This window comes from Carcharhinus amblyrhynchos, chromosome 29 (genome assembly GCF_965287045.1).
Source record: "Carcharhinus amblyrhynchos chromosome 29, sCarAmb.v2.hapA, whole genome shotgun sequence".
Classification (NCBI taxonomy): domain Eukaryota; kingdom Metazoa; phylum Chordata; class Chondrichthyes; order Carcharhiniformes; family Carcharhinidae; genus Carcharhinus; species Carcharhinus amblyrhynchos.
In genome coordinates this window covers 24,333,570-24,350,415 of record NC_137352.1, presented here as the reverse complement: position 1 = coordinate 24,350,415, position 16,846 = coordinate 24,333,570, and the positions used below count along the sequence as shown (strand labels likewise).

The 16,846-nt window shown below is 45.1% G+C and overlaps 1 protein-coding gene across 1 annotated transcript in view; it reads left to right on the top strand.

The window, feature by feature from the left end:
* LOC145359830 (otoancorin-like) overlaps window positions 1–16,846 on the top strand; it is a 96,232-nt gene that overhangs the window by 54,163 nt on the left and 25,223 nt on the right. The window contains exon 15 of the mRNA XM_080214615.1: window positions 3,333–3,471. Within this exon, the coding sequence (XP_080070741.1) occupies window positions 3,333–3,471 (139 nt within the window). The remainder of the gene's footprint in view (window positions 1–3,332; window positions 3,472–16,846) is intronic.

The following is a 16,846-nucleotide window of genomic DNA, read 5'->3' as shown; positions in this document are numbered from 1 at the left end:
TATTTAGTTGGCAGATTTAAACTACAAAAAAAGTACTTCCATATTATTTAATTAATGCAACTGAACCCCACACCTCCTGGGCGATTCTCCCAAAAAAAATTCTAAGTGTCAAATTCACATCGATCTGGCGTATATCCCATTTTTTTTTCAGTGGGATTTTCAAAATGATTTTCCCACATCACAAAGAGCCCAAGAGTGATTCATGCAAGCCTATTCTTGTTGGCGAGGCCGGTGGTATAGTGCTGAGCGGGCCACTGTGCCTGCGCCGATCTTTCAGTGTCAAGATTAGTGTATGCGCAGTAGTCCTGCACTGCTGACATCTCGGTCGCTGGCCAGCCCCATGACCCCGCATCGCTGCCCTTTTGACGACCCTATGGCATGATCACTGGCCCCCCCTGGACCATGTCTGGGCCAGCCTTGACCGTGCCACGGCTGGCCTTGACCTCCCTCCCACTCGGTAGACCTGATCACCCGATATCCCCACCCCTCCTGTCGCTCCGAACCCCCCCCTGACAGGCTGACCCCTCCCCAACCTGATGGCCAGACCTGATCCCTGGCCTCCCTCACTCTGCCAATGATCCCTCTGTGGAATGGCAGCAGAACCTCCCACTCCCACCCCACCATGAAGCCCCCCTCCCCCGTTGGCACTGCCCGATGCCCAGTGGGCAGTGCCAAGATGCCCCCTGGGCATTTCCACTTTGCCCTTTGGGCAGTGCCGGAGACCAGGCACTGTGAAGCTGGCAATGTCCAGGAGGCAGCCCCCTTCCCCCTGACATCCCGAGGGCCCTCGATGGCCCCTTCCTCACTCCCGCAGAGTTGAGCTGCCAGCTTCCTGCAAGTGGGGAGCTGTTGTAAACCCCACTGGATTGAAACACTCCTGACCAGGTGGGGTGGGAGGGAAGACTCTTGCGAACCCACTAATAAAATATAAATTATATCATAATAGTCATTAAGTAAACTATGCAGCTCTGCGCTGGAAGCCCGCTAAATGGCCCCTGCTTGAGCGCAGCAGGCTGGGAGGATCATACCCATCTCAGCAGATGTGTGGCATGTAGGTCAAGTTACAGACTTGTCCCCCTACTCAACATGTACTATTCCCCTTGCGACACCAGGGCCAGTCTTCCGGAGTCCTTTTCAAGTTCCTTCACACAATCCCCTGTGTATCACTTAATTGGTTTTCAGCAAAAAAAGCATCCTCTCGTACCTGCTTGGACTTCAAATCTCTACAATTCCCATCTCTTCAAACGGGAAGTGGCAAAAACAAAAGCAGTCTTTCCCTCTGCCTGTATAGCAGTAGTTATTTTCACTCACTCTCTGTCTCTCTCTGATTGAGAATTTGCATTTGGGCCAGTTACCTCTTGAATAAGCAAAAACAGGCACTGCAATGTGTTTGAACCTGGAACTCTGCCCTCTCACAACCAAATCACCTGTATCTGATTCTGATTTCACCATCCCCCAGTCTAGGTAATTCTGTTTTATCCCAAATTAAGTGAGACAGCTTAAATGACAGCTTATATAGATGTTTGTAACAATATACTCGGCATATTGCTAATTTCTAAAAGTAGCACCAAGTGTGAATTCTACCTCTAAGCTTCCCTCTCAGCTACACACTTCCAGCATCTGAGCTGTTGTTTGCAAGCGTTCGGTGAGAATGACAGTGTTCCTTCTGCTCTTTCATCTCTTCCTCTTCCAATGTTGACTTCTCGAGTTGAGTTCTGAAAAGAGAAAGGCACAAGTTCTGAGTTGTGATGAGAGAAGGGGACTGAAAGCAAAAGGCTGCATGCTGATGCGACCTGAATCTTGCAACTCAAAAGATATTTGTATGAGACAGAGGGACGTGAAATGGGAGAAGAAGGAATGGATATGTGCTGATGTGTCGCCTTAGATCCTAGAGCCATAGAAACCCTATAGTGCAGAAAGAGGCCATCTAGCTTATCGAGTCTGCACCGACCACAATCCCACCCAGGCCCTACCCCCATATCCCTACATATTTACCCCCTAATCCCTCTAACCTACGCATCTCAGGACACTAAGGGGCAATTTTAGCATGGCCAATCAACCTAACCCGCACATCTTTGGACTGTGCACCCGAGCACCCGAAGGAAACCCATGCAGACACGAGGAGAATGTGCAAACTCCACACAGACAGTGACCCAAGCTGGGAATCGAACCCAGGTCCCTGGAGCTGTGAAGCAGCAGCACTAACCCCTGTGCTACTGTGCCGCCCCATCTGTCAGTGCTGAGATTGGCACATGCACAGTAGTTCTTCACTGCCTCAGTCATGGTAGATTTTAATTTAATTTGAGAACATGGAGACCTGAAGTTACATTTTATTAGTGTGTCTTTTGAGTTGGTTCCTGTTAAAATAAATAAACTGTGATTATTTTCTGCCTCTGGTAAAATGTCTGAAGGGAACTGTAATTTTAATTAAGAAAACATGGAGACAGAACTCAGGGAATCAAAAATATCAGGTGTCTTATCACAATCTAATTTTAAAAAAGTTATGCACTGTCTGCAAAATATCTTTCCTTTTGAATTCTCCAATCTTGAATGGGAATGGCTTTTGTGACATGAACAGTATGCTACAACCAGGCCCTTTCAGAGGCCCGAGCCACTTCCAGCTTTTGAGGCCCCCAACCATAACCAAAAAAATGAAGTTACGTGGAAAATGGAAAGAGGGCAGCAAAAAAAGATATAATTTGAATGCTTTTTTTAATTTGACAAATGCTTTTCTAGCCTCCTGTGCAGATGCCCACAGAAAGACACCTCTATCTGCTCTCCCTTTGCAAGAATGCAATATTTCCAATGGCTCTGGTTTCCTTTACAAGCCCCCCTTCCCTTTTCCCCACCACCGCGGTCGTGCCTTCAGACACCTTGGCTGCTAGGTCTGGAAACCCATCACTAAACCTTTTCCCTCCTCCACCTCTTCCCCCTCCTTTCGGAACCAAGGCTTTGACCAAGCGTTTTAGTCATCTGACCGAATAGGGGAGATTTTCCACCTTCCTATTCCCACTGTCCCACACCCCCCAACCTGCGGCATGTTTTCTGGTGGCAAAAACAGTTCGTCATTGGCTGTTAATGAGATCTTCCAGTCCCCCTGCTATCCATGGCTTTTTGTGTGACTCACCCACCCCTCCACCATGGAACCCATTACAGAGGGTGTCCATCGGTGGTGGGACCAGAAGATCCTGCCAGTACAAAGGGCCAGAAAATCCTATCCAATATCTATATCTTTGTCTTGCTTTTTCCATTATTGTCTCACATGTCCGTTTTGATCTTGCATGTTAATGCTAGTTACTGTTATTGACACATATATAACTTGTATGTTGCAGGGACATTAAGGATTTGAAGCTCATTCCACAAGATTTGTGCTCTAACATGGTTGACCTGATCAGCCAGGCTAATATCACAATGCTGCCCCGAAGTTCACCCAGACGCAGAGAACTTCTTGATTACTCCATCGATTGCCTGGTAAGTTTTGCAGAAATTATGAAATCCAAATATTTGCTTGTTGTAAGTATGCTGTGGTTAATAAGATAGATAAAATATTATGTCACGTAACTTGGGGCAAATGGAATCAAAGCTTATGGGGAGAAAACAGGATTGGCTATTGAGTTGGATGATCAGCCATGATTGTAATGAATGGTGGAACAGACTGGAAGGGCCAAATGGCCTCCTCATGCTATGTTTCTATAACTAGTGTCATGCTCTCCTGGCAGCCATCTTGGTAAGTCATCCTCATTTCCTGTACAAATCCAAACCTCAGTTTCTGTTTTAGCCTCTTGGTAAAGTAACACCTTTTTTCCAGAAGGGGTACTTACTCCCTTCTCTTTTGTGTATCTTTTGGCCTCTGCATTAGTGTTAGGTTTAGGATTAAAGCAGCGATTGATCCTCCTCATAATCTTTAACCTCAGTTTTTTTGACCTGACTTCAATGCATCTTTGACCCCAACGCCATCACCCTACGCCACAACCCATCCCCAACTTTGTAAGCACTTGGCCAAATCAGCGTAATGAGGTCAAAATGTAATCTGTGAAGTGTAACTTTGCCCAGAGACTTTTATATTGATGCTTTGACTACAGAAGGATCTAGATAGGCTGGGCGAATGGGCCAGGAAATGGCAAATGGAATTTAATGTTGGCAAGTGCGAGGTGGTCCAATTTGGTAGGAATAATGGTAGGAAGGATTATTACTTACGTGGCGAAAAACTGCAGCAGGCGACGGTGCAGAGGGACCTTGGGGTCCTTGTGCATGAGTCGCAAAAACCCAGCTTGCAGGTGCAGCAGGTGGTCAGGAAGGCGAATGGGATGCTGGCCTTCATAGCGAGGGGGATTGAATATAAAAGTAGGGAGGTCTTGCTGCGGCTGTATAGGGCATTGGTGAGGCTGCAGCTGGAGTACTGTGTGCAGTTTTGGGCGCCGTACTTACGCAAGGATATTTTGGCCTTGGAGCGAGTGCAGAGGAGGTTTACTAGGCTGATGCCGGAGTTGAGGGGGTTGAGCTATGAGGAGAGGCTGAATAAATTAGGCTTGTACTCGTTAGAGTTTAGAAGAATGAGGGGAGATCTCATTGAGACGTATAAGATGATGAATGGGGTGGAGAGACTCTTCCCGCTCAGAAAGGATAGTAGGACGAGGGGGCACAGCCTCAAGATAAAGGGGGGGGTGCGGTTTAGAACGGAGTTGAGGAGGAGCTTCTTCACTCAAAGGGTGGTGAATCTCTGGAATTCTCTGCCCGTTGAAGTGGTGGAGGCTGCCTCGCTAAGTATTTTTAAGACGTGGGTTGATGGGTTTTTGATAAGAGAGGGGATTAAGGGTTGTGGGGAGAGGGTGGGAATGTGGAACTGAGCCACGACAGATCAGCCATGATCTTATTGAATGGCGGGGCAGGCTCGAAGGGCTAGATGGCCTACTCCTGCTCCTATTTCTTATGTTCTTATGTTCTTATGATGTGTTACTTCTTCAAGAATATAAAGACTTTCAAGTCTCTCAGCCAGAATGCTTATCCTTATCTGGCATCTATTCCTTCCCCACTCATGTGATTTTAAATTCAATGGCTGGAATTTTTACCATTCCACCCACCATGGGAATTGGGGCACATGAGGGATGGATCGTGGAAAGCTCCATTGACCTCGGGTGGGGTTTTACGGTTTCGGAATGAGTAAGGCCGTAAAATCCCACCCAATGTCTCCCAGCTTTAAACCCTCTCCGAGCAACAATTCCTCATATAAAACTTTTTCACCCGAGTCTCCAATTCCTAAGGATAAGGTATGGCCAATAGCAAAGTTTATATAACGTGGAGTTCACAGTTAATTATATTTATTATACAAGAGACGCAAACTATGAAAAAGAAAAAGAAATGAATGGAGTAAACCGTTTCGGAAAAGTAGATTCTAATGGTATTACCTTTTTATGAATGAGGAAAGTGGCACACAATCGAATAAAGCACATCAGGGATTACTGCCAGAGTCTGTAGAAAAATCACTTCTTCAAGTATTCCTCCTTGGTTTGACAATAACTCCATCAACTACCCTCTGGCCTTGTAGTTGATATCAAATATGTCATCCAGCTTGAATCCCTCCACTCCAGCTGATCTCAAAGTAAAACCATGCCACAGCTGTCAGATAGAGAAACAAGATGAGTCTGCAAAGGACAGAACCAGGCTCTGAAGGTATTCTTTGGTCTATTGCTTATCTTGGGACTGCACCAGCAGCCTGGGAAATCACCTGATTTCAAAAGGTGGTAGCTAAGACAAGCACTGGAATGTTGTACTGCAGGAGCTCTCTCTTAGCTTCCATCCCCAGATTAGAAAATTTCCACAAGGCACTTTTTCTCCCCCATATTAAAATTTTATCAGCGCTACTCCCATTCACCACGTTTCTGCTCTTATCCAGGCACTGAAGAAAATACACATCCAACCACCCGAATGTGCCTTTTCCTTCACATGAGTCCCAATCATCTGATTTTTTGTCTGTTTAATCCTTCCTTCACATGCAGACTCCCTCACCTTCAGGTCCTGATACATCAGTCAGCCTGGGCTCTCTGCTTGATTATCAGTCAAGCAGCTTCCACACTCCCCACCCCCAACCCAATTTGCTAATATCTTATAATGAATAAAGGAATTATTGTTCACAATAGTTTTGGGCTTAGAAAGTTTTGCTCCTGGTGACCCCCAAGGCAATCCAGGAAGGTTGAACACTGAGCTCATTGGGTATGAGCAATCAGATTGGGCTTTGATACCCTCCGTTGTAAGTGAAACTGTTAATATCCAAAGTCAGGGCTCGCAGGTGATGACAGAATGCAGTACACCGAAGACCAGCCAGCATCGCTGTCATTGTTGTAAAGTGTCTTTAAGGGATTGCAGCATGACATCACAAGATGTCATGTGTGCCATGCAATTCGCTTTTAGTTTACTTTTGAGCAGAGCACACACACACACACACACACACACACACACACACACACACACACACACACACACACACACACACACCTTTGCTGCTGGCATCTTCAAAAGTTCTACCAATGTAAAGCTATTCTTATATGCCAAGTCTAAATTAATGAACTCACAACATTTGCCCAATTCCTCATGAATGAATAGTGCCTTTATATCATTTTAACAACATGATGGTAATTATACTTTAGTGTGACTCCATCCTTAAAGGCAACAGGGTGGCACAGTGATTAGCACTGTTCCCTCATAGTGTCGGGGACCCAGGTTTGATTCTCAGCTTGGGTCGCTATCTGTGTGGAGTTTGCACATTCTCCACATGTCTGCATGGGTTTTCCCTGGGTGCTCCGATTTCCTCCCACAGTCCAAAAATGTGCTGGTTTGATGGATTGGCCATGTTAAATTGTCCCTTAGTGTCAGCGGGAACAGCTAGGATAAATGTATGGTGTTTTGAGGATAGGGCTTGCGTGGGATTGTGTTCAGTGCAAACTCGATGGGCTGAATGGTCTCCATCTATTCTGTGGGAATCTATGAAACTGGAGAGAGAATTCGACAGTGCAAAATATATCACAGAACCTACCTCATGGAATCCCTGCAGTGAAGAAGGCAGGCCCATTGAGCCTGAACTAATAACAATCCCACCCAGGACCCTCCCGATAATGCCATGTATTTACCCTGCTAATCCCTTGACACTAAGAGGCAATTTAGCACAGCCTATCAACCAAACCCCCACATCGTTGGACTGTGAGAGGAAACCAGAGCACCTGGAGGAAATCCATGCAGACATGGGGAGAATGTGCAAGCTCCACACAGACAGTGACCCAAGGTTGGAATTGAACCTGGGTCCCTGGCGCTGTGAGGCGCCAGTACTAAACATTGTGCCACCGTGCCGCCTGAGTTTTCAAACCTGTAGTTTTGCTGGTAGTATCAATCTGAATATGTTCCATGTTAACGTATTCCACTTTGCTGCTTCAGAGGATTATTGTTTGACTCCAGCAAATAACAAAGGCAGAACAATAATAAAATTCAAATCTAAAATAGAACTGCTGCATAGAGGGTCATTGGCTGAAATTAGTGGGTGAGTTGAACTGAATAATAAAGTCATCGAGGTTTACACCAATGGAAACAGGCCCTTTGGCCCAACTTGTCTCTGCCATCTCTTTTTTTCAATCCTAAGCTCGTCCCATAATGGGTCACAGCTGGTGGTGGTGGTGGACACAGTAAGAAGTCTCACAACACCAGGTTAAAATCCAACAAGTTTATTTGATAGTAAACCCACGAGCTTTCGGTGTTTGCCCCTTCGTCAGGTGAGTCGAGAGTTCTGGTCTCATATATGCTCTGTTTGAGACCAGAACTCTCCGCTCACCTGACGAAGGGGCGAACCCCGAAAGCTGGTGGGTAAACGATCAAATAAACTTGTTGGACTTTAACCTGGTGTTGTGAGACTTCTTACTGTGTTTACTGTGTGGCATATCCACATCATGGCTGGTGGCAGAGGCAGTGAAAGTGATAGTGAAAAAACTTGGGGAGTGGGGGCCCTATGGGGGCCGTTGGGGAGGGGAGAATGGTTCGTGAGCTCTAATGTGAAACGTAGCACAAGGAGGGAGGAGGATGGAGTAGAACATAAGGCAGGGGATCTGTGCACTCAGTGACAATCACCTCCTTCCTGTGTCAACCAGCTCAGCATCAGATGCTGCTGTCATTGCAGAGATCCGAGTTAGGGTGAGAGCAGCAGTTTGCATGGCTCGCTCCCACCTTAATCCTCCAATGTAAATTAAATATGTTATGAGATTCGCAGTGGAATACAAGGAACAGTGTGTTCCTTTAATGGTTCATTCAGTAAATGTCCCATCCTGCAGGACATTAGGAAGAATGGGTTGCAACACGTGACTAATATTATTATTATTGTAAATTTGGTTCAAGTCCAGTAGACTCCTCCTCATGGGCCCTGGTGGACTGTGACCACCCCTCCGCAGATTGAGTACCCCAGTAGACTTTCATTTCATGCATCTCCTTGAGGCAGCTTTGATATCTGTAGTTGTTGAAAAGTTGAAGTCGGGGTAGTGCAGCGTGAATACCAAAGAGAAAGCTGTAAAATAGGTTCATTCACAGAAGTACCTTAACGCTGTTGCCGGTTTTTTATTATTTCAGTAATGTCATTGCATGTTAGAACTCTAATTCTGTGCATTGTGTGAAGTACAGCCCAAAGCTTCAATTCTGAAATGCCAATGACAGATGCACAGTTTGGTAAATAACATCTGCCAACTGATTGTGTAAGTAAGTGTCCATCTGGAGACGTTTCAGGTCCCAATTCTAGATTCACTGACTTCTGGATTGTACAAATTATCCTCCACAGTAAACATTCTATTAAAAAGTCTGTCAGATTTTGCATTTCATTATCCTTCACTCTGACATGATCTGCCTTGTAACCATAAGGTGGCAGCCAATCAATGTTCAGAATGATTAAGGACACTGGAGCTCATGACAGTTGACGCGGGAGATATTTGTCTTCGTCACCTCGGTGTTAAGTTTTCCCTGGACAGATTGTGGAAAGGAAAATCTACCAAGGGAGGAATTGGGATTTTAGAATTTGAGCTTGACCCTGACCAATTTTCATAGAATCCCCACAACGTAGAAGGAGGCCATTTGGCCCATTGAGTCCACACTGACAACAATCCCACCCAGATCCTATCCTCTTAATCCTACGTATTTACCCTGCTAATTGCCTTGACGTGAAGGGGCAGTTTAGCATGGCCAATCAACCTGAACTGCACATCTTTGGACTGTGGGAGGAAATGGGAGCACCTGGAGGAAACCCACTCAGACATGAGGAGAACATGCAAGCTCCACATAGACAATAACCCAAGACCAGAGCTGAACTTAGGAACTAGGAATAGAAGTAGTCACATTCAGCCCTTTGAGCCTGCTCCTCCATTCAATCAGATCATGGGTGATCTCTCCCTGGTCTCAAATTTACCTCCCCATCAGTTCCCCATCTCCTCTTATCCCCTTTTTTTATTAGAAATATACCTATCTCCTTCTTGGATTCCAGGTCCCTGGCACTGTGCCACCCATCAGAGTTTCCTTCGATTGATGTAAGGGTGTGAAAACCCAGCTGGAAATGTTTGTGTGTTGTGTAATTTTCTTTTCCTTGGTCTACCTTGTCAATGTTGGGCACCCAGGTAATGAAGCCAAATATCCCACAGCCCTGGGTTTACATGTAAATCACCCAGTTGCTGCTCCTCATGCCTCTCCGTACAATTTGATCAATTCACCAAGCGTTGTCTTGGCAAGATACTTTGTTGACACACAGGAATATAAATTCTGAGCTGTCTGGGTATGAGTCTCTGGCCCCCCAGAGTTTTTCTCACTAACTGGAGGCGGTGAGCCATTCACTGGTGACGGGATTCCCTGGTCTCCGCTTCTGTCAATAGTAATTCCCACTGAAGCCATTACATGCTGCTGGGAAACTCACGGCAGGGGAGTGATGCCGGTGGGACCAGAGAATCCCACTTGCACAAACAGCCAGAGAATTCCAACCCTGTGTCTATCTCTACCAAATTCACGTTCACTCGAGCACCATTCTTTGGAGTGTTTCATTCTAGCTGTCTGAAATTGCTTCCGGATAAAGAAGGTTAGACTCCAAATTTAGACTGTGTGGCCAAGTAGCACAGGATGGTTTAATTTTATATTTGCCACTGGCATCTTAACAAGCTGATTGGCTATTAGCATCTTAACAAGCAAAAGCAAACAACACTGGCAAAAGGCCAAATCTATGAGTTGATGTTTTACAATGCACGCGTAAGCAATTGAAATAGAATGAGATGCTTGTGACCCTATTTCTGACTTTTCCTCTTGTGGAGATACTTTAAGTTTCCTTTCTAAGTTACTTCGTATCAGCAAAGTGCATTGTTACTTCCTGGAGTAGGTTCATAGCTGATATGAACTCAGATATCAGCAGAACCTTGATTTGAAGATGATTTGCTCTGATGATTAATCTTTGGGTCTGAAATTGTTTTGCAACAGACTCCAAGCATTGTAAACTTGATAGTGAAACTTCAAGATGTGGAGATGCCGGTCTTATTCTGGGGTAAACACAATAAGAAGCCTCACAGCACCAGGTTAAAGTTGAACAGGTTTATTTGGTAGTAAACGCCACTAGCTTTCGGAACACTGTTCCTTTGTCAGGTGAGTGGGGAGTTCTGTTTGTGATCAGAACTCCCCACTCACCTGACGAAGGAGCAGCACTCCAAAAGCTAGTGGCATTTACTACCAAATAAATCTGTTGGACTTTAATCTGTTGTTGTGAGACTTCTCACAGTGAAGCTTCAATGCAGGAAGTCCCCTGGGTGGCTTTGTGGGTAAACGACAAGTTGGACTTGGGGTGGGACTGAGACAAATGAACCTGAGGTCACATGTTTGACCTCAGGCCTGTGTTATGCTCGTTGATATGCAGGATGGTGGTTGAAAACCCCAATCGTCTTATCATCCTTTGGATAATGGAGTCAACCAAGTTGCGGATAAGTAGAACTGAAATCCAACCAAAAATATATTTCCAAGTCAGGATAGTGAGTGACTTGGAAAGGAACCTCCAGGTGGTGGTGTTCCAGGGTGTCTGCGCTCTTGTCATTCTAAATAGCAGTGATTGGGGGTTTGGAAGGAGTTGTCGAAGGACTCTTGATCCGTTCCTTCAGTGCAATTGTAGATGGCACACAAAGGTGCCATTGCTTATCACTGGCAGAGGGATTGAATGTTTGTGAAGGGGTACCAATTAAGTGGGCTGCTTTGTCCTGGATGGTATCAAGCTTCTTGAGTGTTGTTAGAGCTGCACTTATCCAAGCAATTGGAGAATATTTCGTTATACTCCTGACTTGTGCCTTAAAGATGGTGGACAGGTTTTGGGGAGAAGGGAGGTGGTTGTTCACCACTTGACCTGCCCTGGTAGCCGCAGTACTTATATGGCTAGCACAGTTCAGTTTCTGGTCAATGGTAACCACATGGATGTTGATAATGGTGGATTCAGCAATGATAATGTCATTGAATATTAAGAGGCAATGGTTAAATCCTCTGTTGTTGGAGATGATCATTGTCTGTCACTTGCGTGGCACGAATGCTACTTGCCACTTGTCAGTCCAGGCCTGGATATTGTCTAGGTGTTGTTTCATTTGGACATGGAATGCTTCTGAATGCCTGAGGAGTCAGAGGTGTTGCTGAAGATTGTGCAGTCATCAGCGAACACCTCTCCTTCTCATCTTATGTTGAAAGGAAGGTCATTGATGAAGCAGCAGAAGATGGTTGGATACGAGTGAACATGGCCATGTGATTACGTGTCGATGCAGCTACAAAAGAGGGGGTCACGTTTCAGGAGCATGGGCAGAGCATCAGTGTTAAAAGAGCTGCTGAGCAGGAGAATAAAATATGCTTTGTTATCAGTCTTTTGTTGAGTGTAATTTGAGAACCTAACACATTTACAGAAGGGGCAGGGGGGGGAACAGGGAAAAGAAAAGGAGTAAATAATTGTTAGTAATGATTTTTTACTTTGAGGTTGTTCTACCTTTTCCAGTCAAAGTATCTGAACAATCAAATCTACAAATAAAAACACTTACAAATTGGATTTTAAATACTAGCACAATTCAGTCACGCATTGTCCAAACTCTGACATCAGAACAAACAAATTCACCCTCCTTTATCTCAATTAGAATGAAGTTTATTTATTTTAGCTGGAGGGCTTTTGTCTCTCTTTCGCTTTAAACCTAGAAAAAGACACACCAAGCAAAAATAAAAAAGAGCATTTACCACATGTTCATCACTGCTAAAGTTTAAACTTAAGATTTTTTTCATGTCACAAGTAAGCTTACATTAACACTGCAATGAAGTTACTGTGAAAATCCCCTAGTCACCACACTCCAGCACCTGTTCGGCTGCACTGAGGGAGAATTTAGCCTCGACAAATCACCTAACCAGCACGACTTTCGGCCTGTGGGAGGAAACAGGAGCATCCGGAGGAAACTCACACAGATATGGGGAGAACTTGGACAGACGGTGACCCAAGCCAGGAATCTCTGGCACTGTGAGGCAGCAGTGCTAATCACTATGCTATGCACGCAAAGGATTAAAAAAAAGCTAAAAATTACTTCACCCACCCTACCTGTTTCTGTTGAAGGCTGTGTGTAATCTACTAAAGAGAACAGTACCTCATAACATTAAACAATGTATGTAATATATTGCATTGTGCAGTATTTGTCCCATTACCCAATTGTAATGCTGCCCACTGTAATTTGTCTTGTCTTGTTATTACATATTGAGAAGATAGAAGGTGGTAGGCACAGCGATGCCCATATCCAGGTGAAGAATACATTGTTAAAAAAGTGCAAGTTTACCTTGCAGGCTTTCTCCTCCATTCAATACAACCGTGGCTTATCTGTCACCTCACCTCCACTTTCCCTCCTGCTCCCCATATATCCCTGATGCCTAAGAGACAGAAAAACTGTTTCCCTCTCATTTCTCTCCATCTTAAATAACTCAGTGATGGAGCATACACCTAGGATGGGCAGTTCCAAAGATTCACAAGCCCCTGAGCGAAGGCACTTCTCCTCTTCCCATAAAGTTAACAATAGCGCTTTTGGACACAATGCCATGAAATGCTACCGAGAAGACTAATCTGTTCTGAGATAGAAATTCACCTTGAGAATTAGTTGAATTCTCAGTGGAAAACAATAGAGGATAGAGTCCAGTTTATTTGCTGTTTTCTGTTTAGTGATACCTCCGGTGAGAATTCTTCCTCAGGATCCATGGTTTTGACAGAAGACCTGCTACAAGTTTAAAGTTAAAGTTTATTTATTAGTCACAAACTAGCTTACATTAACACTGCAATGAAATTACTGTGAAGATCCCCTAGTCGCCACGCTCTGGCGCCTGTTCGGGTACACTGAGGGAAAATTCAGCATAGGCACTGCACCTAACCAGCACGTCTTTTGGACTGTGGGAAGAAATCGGAGCAACTGGAGGAAACTCATACAGAAACGGGGAGAACATCAAGACACCGCACAGGCAGTGACCCAAGCCAGGAATCGAACCCGGGTCCTCGGCACTGTGAAGCAGTGCGAACCATTGTATAACTTGTGAAGTGCCTGAATGGAACAAGATGCAATTACCTTCTCGAAAATAGGTGACATGCGGTTCTTATTGGCGCTCCAGCTTATGTCAAGACCTTCAAACCTGCATTAATTCTGTCCGCAGTCTCATTATGAACAAATAGCAAATAGAGTATAATCAGTTTTCATCATCTAACCTTCTTCTGTGTAAGTGACAGCTATCTGATGATGGCAGGCATTTGACAAGTAAACCAGACAATCCCCATATCGGTATCAGTAAATATCTCTTTCCATGTCAAGTTTAGAATAAATTTAGCAAGTTCAGTAATTAATACAGGCCATGCTTGCAGTATTTTGTTCATTATTTTCTCTTTAAACCGTGGACATTATCAGTTTATCTGTTTTGCTTTCCAAAAATCGGCATGGTTTATTAATGGGTTTTGCTGTGTTTTATGCAGAACACACATTGACAATTTACTGCAATTATTCATCATTTTAAATTTAAATCAGATTCGGAGCACTGAAACCATCAACAAGGCCCACAGAGTTAATTAAGGTGCAAGAAAAAGGTGATACAATATTCATTATAAAATCACAAGTACCTCACACCAACCAACCCCATAAGTGAAATAAATGTTCCATTGGTTCAGCTTCCATCCAAAAATTGATTTTCAAATTATTTTGATTTTAATACGAAGGGTAACTTCCTCAAACCTCAGCGTTTGTGCTCGGCTAATCCTAATCTATTAATTAAAAGATCAGCAGCAGACTAGTTGGTTGTGCGTCAAAAGGCCCCAAACACACCATGTTGAATTAGCATAATTAGTTGACTTGTTTTTGCAGGGAATAAATTATCCTCTGCCTTGTGAAATTCTATATCCTGTTGCTGCTAATAATCTTGTGCTTCTAGGTTTTTGCTGGTAAGCTATTTGTCTATGGATTGGTGTCAGATATAAATAGCTGGGATTTGAAAAATGTATTTCTGCATTGCGCGTACTTTGTTTCTCCACACATTCAAACGCAAGTGCGTTCAAACGCATTGTCCTTTGGAGCAATAAGGACGGGGAAACATCCATGAAATATATATGTGAACGCAGCCCCGGTAATGGGGCCAATCAGAGGTCAGCAGCTCAAATGACCTGCAGTGCCATCAGGGTAACAGTGGCTGCTACCAGCACTGCACCCACCCAAAGCCAAGGATCACTGTTGGATCCCAGGTGCAGACGAGTGATGATGGGAGGGTACATTGTGCGGTGAGCGTTGTGGAAGAGTGGAGTCAGCAGCATGGGCAGGGTGTGCCCATTACCAACACCGCACCCCCCACCCCCCCTTCCCTTGGCTGGGTTCCTCAATCAGAGACTAAGGGGCGATTTCCCCCAGCTGCTAAAGTTGGCCCAGACATGTACGGAGGGCCAATGATCAGGGCGTGGGGGGGTAGGTCGCACAGCTGGTGACGCAGGGTTGCTATGCGAGCCAGCGGTGGGAGTCTAGCAGTACGGGATTACTGCGCATGCACTGTTGAAGCGAGATGATGTCCTTAAGTGGGCATTAGTTGTTCATTTTACAGCCTCGTTTGGCAGTGAGTGTTCACCCGGCAGTCAGAATGTTCCAGTAGCAAGCAATAAAAGAATTAACTTCTTCAAGTAAATCAAAGTAAAGGTTTTATGAAGAAACCTCATTACACCACCACTTGGGCCACATCCAGGACCACAAATACTCTCTGCAATCTCCATCTCTGCAGTTGTAAATGCGCCTAGTTTGGGGGCGTTTAAGAGATCTATGGATAGGTTTATGGACGAAAAGGGATTGGTATAGGCTAGTGGGTCATTGTTTTTGTAACTGGTCGGCGCAACATCGTGGGCCGAAGGGCCTGTTCTGCGCTGTAATGTTCTATGTTCTATGTTCTATCTGCTTTCTATTTATAATTGGTCAGCTGACCACTACATCATGTTGCCATTGGTCACATTGTCTAGTGTGTCAGCTGACCCTCACAACATGTTATGATTGGTTACATTATAACAGTAGGTCGAGGAGATCTTCCACAACCCTCTTTCCACCACAGACTTAGGGTGGAGGTGGAAAGGCAGTGGAGTACCATCCTCTGACCCCAAATTCTACCACCCCTTCGCCCCACCATTCCTCCTGCCACCAAACCTGCCACAGGGAAGGCACAGTATTTCATAGAATCATAGAATTCCTACAGTACAGAAACAGGCCATTTGGCCCATCGAATCTGTACTGACCATAATCCCACCCAGGCCCTACCCCCATGTTCCTACATATTTTACCACTAATCCCTCTAACCTACACACCTCGGGACACTAAGGGGCAATTTAGCATGGCCAATCAACCTAACTTGCACATCTTTGGACTGTGGGAGGAAGCCGGAGCACCCGGAGGAAACCCACGCAGACACAAGGAGAATGTGCAAACTCCACACAGACAGTGACCCAAGCCGGGAATCGAAACCAGGTCCCTGGAGCTGTGAAGCAGCAATGCTAACCACTGTGCTACCGTGTCACCCCAGTATTTCGCCCAGTATTGCTCAGAAGCATTATGACCATCCATTGCACAACGGCCGATTTTCAAAGCACGTATAAAGAACAAAGAAAGTACAGCACAGGAACAGGCCCTTCAGCCCTCCAAGCCTGGGGCAGATTCTCCTGTCCCCACCGCCCCCCCCAACCTCCATCGGAATTGTAGCAGGTGGGGCGGACCATGCAAAGGTCCATTCACCTTGGGCGGGAATCTCCTGTCTTGGGCGAATGTGGCCAGAAAATCCCGCCTGTGATCTTGGAAGACCATTGTTGACTGATACCTATCGCAAACCTTCTCTGTCAAGTTTTGCGCTCAATTCTATTTTCAACTCACTCCCTTGAGGGATTTGAAGTAACCTTTGCATTGTTCCCAGTTGGGAGCCAGGTAACATACTGAATTCCACCAAGTTCAGATCCCTCACAAAGCTCGGAAGCAATCACAGTGTGACAAAATCTTTAGGATAGTTCAAAAGGAAGTTACAGGATTGAAAAATATTGATTTGGAAGTTGGAAATGAAAATTGATTTTCTGATTTAAGTTTATTTGCCACACAGGCAAAACTAGAACTGGGAATTAAAGCTAGTGCAGGTAAGGTCGGGCTTTCGACATTAATGGTTCTCAAACCGTGATCTCCAAACACTGCTGCGGTGTCACATCTCACCCCTAATCTGTTTCACATTCCTTTCCTGACTCTAATCCATTTTCCGTTGTCACCACTTTCACCCCCTGCCCCTGCATCAATTCTGGATCTCCACGCTCAGTCGG